Genomic DNA, 9,339 nt, shown 5'->3' on the forward strand with positions numbered 1-9,339 from the left:
GAAATGAGCCCATCGAGTCTCAAACCCCCAGGCCCTTCCCCTTCTCTGATCCTCCACTCTGGTCATCTACAACTTTATCTTTTTATTACCTTAAACAGAGTTCAAAGATTAAGGCCACTTTCTCCCTTTTCTCTTTTTTACTTATTGTGACATATTTCCGATCTGCACAAAATTATAAAGAATACTAGTATAAACACTATTTAACCACCACTCAGTTTAAGAAATGTAAATTAGAGATACAGTTGAAGCCTACTATGTATCCCTCCCCAATAGGATCGCTGTCTTTCTCTTTCCCCAAGAGGTAACCACCATCCTAAATGTGGTTTATCTTTCCATTGCATGCCTTTCTGTATGCTTGCATATACATACATCCTCACAGGCAACTTTGTATGTATCTACTATCCATTCCTGCTGAGTGAAGCTTCTCTTAGACTTCATATACCCGGTATCATGTCTGTGACTTTCTGGAACCAGCTCTGTCCCTGGATATTTTTCTGGTGCCATCCCCTATCCACAGCCTCTGTCTGTCTCAGCCCCTGTGAATCCTAATTTCCTCACCAGTCCAGCCCCTACCGTCCTGTTCAATTTACCTCCAGCAGCCCCAAGGCAGTGAACGAAGACTGGTCACCATAGGTGGGTCTCAACTTCTCCCCGTGGCTGTCAACCAGCGCTTCTCAAACCTTGGCTGCATCAGAATCCCCTGGAGGGCTTGTTAAAACACAGACTACTGAGCCCCACTCCCAGTTTCTGATTCACAGGTCTTGAGTGGAGCCTAAGAGTTCGTGGGTGATGCTAATAATGCTATTTTAAGGGCCAAACTTTGAGAACCAGTGCTCCAAATCAGCGTCTGGGCTCAGGCTCAGCAGCACCATCTGGCCTCCAGGCAAGCTGGGCCATCCCTCAGGTTTCCTTCAAAAGCACCAAGCAGTACTATGAAATAAACATATAACACAAGTCCTGTGTACTTTTAAATGTTCTAGTAGCCACATCTAAAAAGTAAAAAGAGGGCATCCCTGGTGGTCTAGTGGTTAAGAATCCACCGTGCAGTGCAGGGGACATAGGCTCAATCCCTGGTACAGGAAGATCCCACATGCTGAGGGGCAACTAAGCCCATGTGCCCCCTCTGAAGCCTGTTTGCCCTAGAGCTCATGCTCCACAAGAGAAGCCACCTCAGTGAGAACCTGTTCACCATAAGTAGAGAAAGCCCATGTGTCGCATTAAATAAATTTTTAAAACAGTAAAAACTGGAGAAAATAATTTTAATGCTATATTTAATACTAGATTATCATGTCAATGGGTAATTAGTTATTAAGGAGACTTTACACAATTTTTTACATTTGTAGCACATTTCAACTCATATTAGCCACATTTTCAATGCTCAGTAGCCACACATGGCTAGTGACTAGTACAGTAAACAAGTTCAGATCTAAAGCCTTGACCCCTATTTCTTTCTTTAAAAAATTGTTTTAAATACAAATTTGGGCTGCAGTAAAATAATTTAAAACAGGCTTATCAAATGGTGGAATGTGATGATGCCTTCCAATGATGTAAAACGGCTTCTCATTTTTAAAGAGATTTAAATCAGGATTATTTATATACATAAATCCACCTACATTTCAGTTTACTACTTTAAAACTTAGTTTTAACTAGAAAAAATGCTGTCAAATGTATCTGTAAAAGATAAAACCCAATTAGATATTGGATTTTTTATTAGATATTATTATTAGACAGTTGCTTTTTGTGGGATGGTTTTGGGAAGGAAATCAATGTTAATAATATTCCCATGGGCTTCTGAAAAATCTAAAAATAGCGAACAATGGATCCTTTCTTCTTTCTCTGTCTTCTTTCTAGTCTTCCAAACTGCAGGAAGAAATGAGAGAAAATGAACGATTATACAGCATCAGTCAGCACCAGAAACTTTCTAAATCTAAGAAAACAGTCAGCCTTATGTATATCTGCTGCATCTGAGGGTTGTATCTCAACAAGGAGAGAAGAAAAACACATTTTCCTCTTGTAACCTTCACCCTGGATACTGGGTGCATGTACAACCTGATGGCTTCAATCATGAGATCCTACCAACCTTGTCTCCCTCTTGCCCAACACCATAAATGCTTTTCTTTTCCCCCTTCCTTTGAGAGGCTAGTCTGGGACTAAAATCACTCTTTCTGCCTTAAAAGCCTGTGCTCACTCCACAGACGGTACTCCCTTACCCTCCCAGACCCTCGGTTTCAATGTCTACCGTATGAGAAAGAGGCTGTTATTATGAAACACATCACTATGCAAACGAGGGAGAAAGTGTTAATCATTAAAAGACAATACATATACCTTCACTACCAACTCAGTGATAAATATCAGTCATCCTATGACTGTTTCTTTTGACTGTCATATAAAATACACAAATCTACAACCGAACAAATATTTCACTATTAATCACTAAATGTGGTCCTACTTGAAATTCTGAACTGTTTGCTATTCGTAAGTAGTTAGGCTCTAAAAAGGTGTCTTCTCAGTGCAGGAGACTGCACTTCTGTGGTCAAGAAATGAAGGTCAAACTAGTGCACAGCCCAGTTGCTGCTGCTTTTAGTCACTGTTTTCTAAAGAAATACTGGTGAAATTATTTGTTCTAGCTCTGTGAAGAATACTGTTGGTAGCTTGATAGGGATTGCGTTGAATCTATAAATTGCTTTGGGTAGTATACTCATTTTCACTATATTGATTCTTCCAATCCATGAACATGGTATATTTCTCCATCTATTAGTGTCCTCTTTGATTTCTTTCACCAGTGTTTTATAGTTTTCTATATATAGGTCTTTAGTTTCTTTAGGTAGATATATTCCTAAGTATTTTATTCTTTCCGTTGCAATGGTGAATGGAATTGTTTCCTTAATTTCTCTTTCTGTTTTCTCATTATTAGTGTATAGGAATGCAAGGGATTTCTGTGTGTTGATTTTATATCCTGCAACTTTACTGTAGTCATTGATTATTTCTAGTAATTTTCTGGTGGACTCTTTAGGGTTTTCTATGTAGAGGATCATGTCATCTGCAAATAGTGAGAGTTTTACTTCTTCTTTTCCAATTTGGATTCCTTTTATTTCTTTTTCTGCTCTGATTGCTGTGGCCAAAACTTCCAAAACTATGTTGAATAGTAATGGTGAAAGTGGGCACCCTTGTCTTGTTCCTGACTTTAGAGGAAATGCTTTCAACTTTTCACCATTGAGGATAATGTTTGCTGTGGGTTTGTCATATATAGCTTTTATTATGTTGAGGTATGTTCCTTCTATTCCTGCTTTCTGGAGAGTTTTTATCATAAGTGGATGTTGAATTTTGTCAAAGGCTTTCTCTGCATCTATTGAGATAATCATATGGTTTTTATTTTTCAATTTGTTAATGTGGTGTATTACATTGATTGATTTGCGGATATTGAAGAATCCTTGCATCCCTGGGATAAAGCCCACTTGATCATGGTGTATGATCTTTTTAATGTGTTGTTGGATTCTGATTGCTAGAATTTTGTTAAGGATTTTTGCATCTATGTTCATCAGTGATATTGGCCTGTAGTTTTCTTTTTTTGTGGGATCTTTGTCAGGTTTTGGTATTAGGGTGATGGTGGCCTCATAGAATGAGTTTGGAAGTTTACCTTCCTCTGCAATTTTCTGGAAGAGTTTGAGCAGGATAGGTGTTAGCTCTTCTCTAAATTTTTGGTAGAATTCAGCTGTGAAGCCGTCTGGACCGGGGCTTTTGTTTGCTGGAAGATTTTTGATTACAGTTTCAATTTCCATGCTTGTGATGGGTCTGTTAAGATTTTCTATTTCTTCCTGGTCCAGTTTTGGAAAGACAAAAAACCTCGAATAGCCAAAGCGATCTTGAGAAAGAAGAATGGAACTGGAGGAATCAACCTACCTGACTTCAGGCTCTACTACAAAGCCACAGTTATCAAGACAGTATGGTACTGGCACAAAGACAGAAATATTGATCAATGGAATAAAATAGAAAGCCCAGAGATAAATCCACGCACATATGGACACCTTATCTTTGACAAAGGAGGCAAGAATATACAATGGATTAAAGACAACCTCTTTAACAAGTGGTGCTGGGAAATCTGGTCAACCACTTGTAAAAGAATGAAACTGGACCACTTTCTAACACCATACACAAAAATAAACTCAAAATGGATTAAAGATCTAAACGTAAGACCAGAAACTATAAAACTCCTAGAGGAGAACATAGGCAAAACACTCTCCGACATACATCACAGCAGGATCCTCTATGACCCACCTCCCAGAATATTGGAAATAAAAGCAAAAATAAACAAATGGGACCTAATTAACCTTAAAAGCTTCTGCACATCAAAGGAAACTATTAGCAAGGTGAAAAGACAGCCTTCAGAATGGGAGAAAATAATAGCAAATGAAGCAACCGACAAACAACTAATCTCAAAAATATACAAGCAACTCCTACAGCTCAACTCCAGAAAAATAAACGACCCAATCAAAAAATGGGCCAAAGAACTAAATAGACATTTCTCCAAAAAAGACATACAGATGGCTAACAAACACATGAAAAGATGCTCAACATCACTCATTATCAGAGAAATGCAAATCAAAACCACTATGAGGTACCATTTCACACCAGTCAGAATGGCTGCGATCCAAAAGTCTACAAATAATAAATGCTGGAGAGGGTGTGGAGAAAAGGGAACCCTCTTACACTGTTGGTGGGAATGCAAACTAGTACAGCCACTATGGAGAACAGTGTGGAGATTCCTTAAAAAACTGGAAATAGAACTGCCTTATGATCCAGCAATCCCACTGCTGGGCATACATACTGAGGAAACCAGAAGGGAAAGAGACACGTGTACCCCAATGTTCATCGCAGCACTGTTTATAATAGCCAAGACATGGAAGCAACCTAGATGTCCATCAGCGGATGAATGGATAGGAAAGCTGTGGTACATATACACAATGGAGTATTACTCAGCCATTAAAAAGAATACATTTGAATCAGTTCTAATGAGGTGGATGAAACTGGAGCCTATTGTACAGAGTGAAGTAAGCCAGAAGGAAAAACATAAATACAGTATACTAACGCATATATATGGAATTTAGAAAGATGGTAACAATAACCTGGTGTACGAGACAGCTAAAGAGACACTGATGTATAGAACAGTCTTATGGACTTTGTGGGAGAGGGAGAGGGTGGGAAGATTTGGGAGAATGGCAATGAAACATATAAAATATCATGTAGGAAACAAGTTGCCAGTCCAGGTTCGATGCATGATGCTGGATGCTTGGGGCTGGTGCACTGGGACGGCCCAGAGGGATGGTATGGGGAGGGAGGAGGGAGGAGGGTTCGGGATGGGGAGCGCATGTATACCTGCGGAGGATTCATTTTGATATTTGGCAAAACTAATACAATTATGTAAAGTTTAAAAATAAAATAAAATTGGAAGAAAAAAAAATAAAATAAAATAAAATAATAAATTATAAGAGTTGTAAATAAACAATATTATTAAAAAAAAAAATTAAATTAAAAATTAAAAGAACCCCATGAACAGAATGAAAAGGCAAAAAGATATGACACTGAAAGTTGAACTCCAAGGTCGGTAGATGCCCAATATGCTACGGGAGAAGAGTGGAGAAATAAAATGAGACATATAGGAAACTCTCCCTTGATGTTTATATTTTATAAAAGGAAAAATAAATGTTTAATAGAAAATTAAAAAAAAAAAAAAATAAAGAAATACTGGTCTTAGGTACTGACACATTTACAAATTGTTGGTAGTCTTACAGATAGAGGACAAAAGACCTCATAAGAACAAATGAGAAGCCATGAAGTGTATTTCACTTCAAGCTCTTTATATTAGTGGGAACAGGAATGTTCTATAAACATTAGGTAAATTTGAGTTGTTGAACTAATTTCAAACCAACGTTTTCTTAATTTACTCCGAGAATTAAAAAGCAAAAACAAAATTGGTAAATGCCTGGGAATAGCTGGGTTATTTTCAAAGCTATACACAGATACCTGGACTTTCTGGGCCTGTCCTTTGCTGGGTCCAGACCCTTTTCTGGTTCTTCTTGTTTTCTGTTATACTTCTTTTCTTTCCCCTCACTTCTGGTGCCCTGCGCCTCTTCTTTGGAGTTCTCATCCTGGCATTCAGCTGTTTCTTTAGAGAGGAATAATGGACTTTGGGAGCAGACATTCACAGAAAAAACATCCCAACACATAAGGAATGGCAAGATATCCAGTACTCTACCCTTAGGAGAAGCAGGAGGACAGAGCAACTAAGAAAAGAGTAACTGGGGGCCTTTCTTCTGGTGGATGCAACACTTCCATGGCCCTCACTTTGCTGCTGCTTGATCATTTTCACAATGACATTATTTCTTTTTTTCTAGTAAATCTGTCACCCTGTGCTACTGATTACTTGTGCTCAAGGATCAGAATCCTTTGGGTCTGATGCATTCTGGATGTTTTGGCCAGAACTTTTTCGCCAAAATATGCTTCACCTCAATAACAAATTCTATGGGGAAGCTCCTGAGTTCCTCAATCCCCTAAATATTTCATTTTGACCAAGTGCTCCTGTATAAGTTCATAATGTTTTGGGATCAACTTTCCAAGAATCTTGACATTTTTAAAAGCTATGAACCAAATATGAGGTCTGCCATTTGCTTGTTCTCTTCCATGTCCTCTCAAGCTCCCTCTCGAACACCTGCCTCCACTGACCTTCACCTGTGGGCTCATAACTGGCACTGTTCATCTCAGACCTTTACCAGGGTTGGTAGAGGGCAGCTTATTTTCACCCCAAACCAAAGAAGTCGTTATGAGGTTGGGCTTCTACTGGGCCCCTCTGGCCTTTGATTAAAGGAGGCCCTGACTCCCGGCCTCCCCTCCTGAGGCACGCCGCCCCGTCTGAGCCTGCCCCCTCCTCGGGATCCCTGGTCCCCAGATCCGGCCTGCAGATGCCAGTGTCTCCATCCCTCCCAACTCCCCCCCCGCCCCTCGAATGCTCACTCTCAGGGGCGACAGGCTCCTGTGGCATCTCCCGCAAGCTGGGCTCCTCAGACTCCTTGGTGGCCGTCTCCCATAAAGAGGCCTCCTCGGGTGCCTTAGCCTCCTGGGCTTCCTCCGCCTGCTGCGCCTCCTGGGCTTCCTCAGCCTGCTCCACCTTCTGATCCGGGGCTTCCTCAGCCGGCCCCTCCCCCGATACATCCAATGGTACCTGGACCTCGGATAACCCGGCCACGGCGGCTGAGCTGTGGTCAGACAAGCGCGGCCTGGTCTGGTACCAGACCAACACGCGGTCGTCATTTGGCGGAAGTATGATGTGGTTGTCGGACAAACGGTTCATCATCGAGTGCATCAGATTTAGGACCGTTAGGCTGAAGCCGCTCATGGGGAAGTGGCGCGAGACCACGAAGCGGTTCACGCCCTGCGCCTGCTCCTCCACCTCCCTTTCCTCAGCCGGCCTGATGTCGGAGTCTTCCTCAGCGTTCCCGCCCTCCAGGGCCGCCTCCCTCGGGCCTCCTGAAGCCCCCACAGCTGCACCTGCCTCAGCCTCAGGCATGGAGTCACCCCTGCGAGGCTCAGAGTTGCGGTCCACACCGTCACGGGCTCCGGCCTGGGCCCCCACTGCACCTGTTGGGCCTTCCTGCCCGCCATGGGTCAGATCTCCATCCCCCGTGGTAGACATGGCGGACGGCAGTTACCTCAGCCGGGCGGGCGACGATGGCAATGGCGCAGGTGGTGGCACCCGAAGTGGCTGCCCTGAGAGGAGGCTGAGGGAAGTGAGATGGACCGAGGCAGTCACGGAAGGGACCACAGAGGAGGCCCCACGACCGGGAGGGTAGGCGGCCAATGGCGGAAGCGTCCGACGGAAGTCGGGCCTCAGGCAGTGGAGCCAGGCCACAGTCGAGGGGCGGGGCCGGAACAGTTAACGGTGGCATGTGACCCCTCGTCACGAGCTTTGGGCTCATTTGCTGACAAACAAGGATTGACGTGCTCTGTGTCCAATGAACGGCCAAGGCCCTTGGTTGTCAAATTGCTCACAATTGCCTACTTGTTCTTTGACGCGTTAGGGTTCTGACATGTGTGGAGGTCTTCTAGGCTCGTGTCCTTTATGTAATTGTGCAGGAAAGTATTTATGAAGGCATCCTGGGCCATGTGAACTGTGAGAAATTTCCCACCTGGGAATTTCCACCTGGTAATGGCTCATGTGAATAGAGACAGGGTCATAAAAATGTTGTATATCTCAGATGTTAGCAGTACTAAAAACCTCCGAAGAAGAGAAAGAGAATTTGGACAATTTAACTTCGTGAAAAATAGTTGGAAAAGAGTAGACAAATTGAAATGAATGCAGTTTGAACTGAATGTTGACAAGTGTTGGAGAAGTTAGGAGCTAGAAGGTGTATAATGAACCCAGACAAATTCACTTAAAGCTTTGAAGACTGAATAAAAAAAGAGAGGTTTCTTTAAAGGATCAGGTCATCTTCTAAGTGCTAAGCATGACAGACGTTAAAAGGGCCACCTTTCTAGGATGTTTCAGAGGCAACAGGCCCGGACTTTTTATTGATCTCAAGATCCACTTAGTCCAGACCCCAAGTGTAATTTTGAAAATTATACAGAAATTAACTGCTTTTACAGTCATTCTGTAAAAAAAGTTTTGTAGCACTAAAAATGTTTTTTGAAAAAGACATAGCCAATTACATCTGGATGTTACATTTAGATAAAATACTAATAAGTCTCATAATTGTAAAGAGGGATTTTTCCCCCTTTCATTCAGTTCAGTTTCAACCGAATTTTAGTGATTGTATTTTTCCTCTGTCTCACCTCGGGAATGGAGCATGGTGTTTCTGTAAATCATTGGTTTAAATTTGGAAGGCAATGTCAATAATCGCTAATCCAAAATTCTCATTATAAAGACAGCAAAAAAGAGGCAGAATCCCAATCTGAGGTCTGAGTTGGTTTAACATTTGCTGCCCTGAGTGATCTTGAAACAGTTACTTATCATTTCTAGGCCTCAGTTTTATCATCTGTATAGGTGACATTCAATGAAACTATGAGTGAGGTAGATGGAAGAAGATAGAATTTTATTTAGGATACTGAGCTTTTGTTGAAAATGTGTTTTTAGTTTGATTTTGCCTTGTAAGTTGGTGAATGTTTCTAAGTATGTAGTTTTTCTTTTTTATGTCTTAAAATCTAATATTTTCTTTTTTCTTGGTTTAAACCTCATAAATTTGTACATCTTTTCTCATCCAGAAATGAATTTTATACTTACTTGATTTTGGAGATCTTCTGAATGTTTACATTTAACTCCTTAATTTGGGATCAATAATGACTCACAGT

General features: G+C 41.5%; 1 protein-coding gene across 2 annotated transcripts; it reads right to left on the reverse strand.

The window, feature by feature from the left end:
* Nucleotides 1-1,252: 1,252 nt before the first annotated feature.
* Nucleotides 1,253-7,926, reverse strand: LOC139181451 (cancer/testis antigen 47A-like). 2 transcript variants are annotated; one of them, XM_070784930.1, is made up of 3 exons: nucleotides 7,009-7,926; nucleotides 6,022-6,163; nucleotides 1,253-1,860 (listed from the first exon to the last, which is right to left on the reverse strand). In XM_070784930.1, exons 1-3 carry the CDS (start codon nucleotides 7,685-7,687, stop codon nucleotides 1,848-1,850), a joined length of 834 nt encoding a protein of 277 aa, XP_070641031.1. In that variant the 5' UTR covers nucleotides 7,688-7,926; the 3' UTR covers nucleotides 1,253-1,847. The 2 variants fall into 2 exon arrangements, with proteins under 2 accessions (XP_070641031.1, XP_070641030.1); XM_070784929.1 differs by lacking the exon at nucleotides 1,253-1,860 and having other exon boundaries at nucleotides 5,764-6,163.
* Between the last annotated feature and the right edge of the window lie 1,413 nt (nucleotides 7,927-9,339).

The sequence above is a fragment of the Bos indicus genome, chromosome X (genome assembly GCF_029378745.1).
Source record: "Bos indicus isolate NIAB-ARS_2022 breed Sahiwal x Tharparkar chromosome X, NIAB-ARS_B.indTharparkar_mat_pri_1.0, whole genome shotgun sequence".
Classification (NCBI taxonomy): domain Eukaryota; kingdom Metazoa; phylum Chordata; class Mammalia; order Artiodactyla; family Bovidae; genus Bos; species Bos indicus.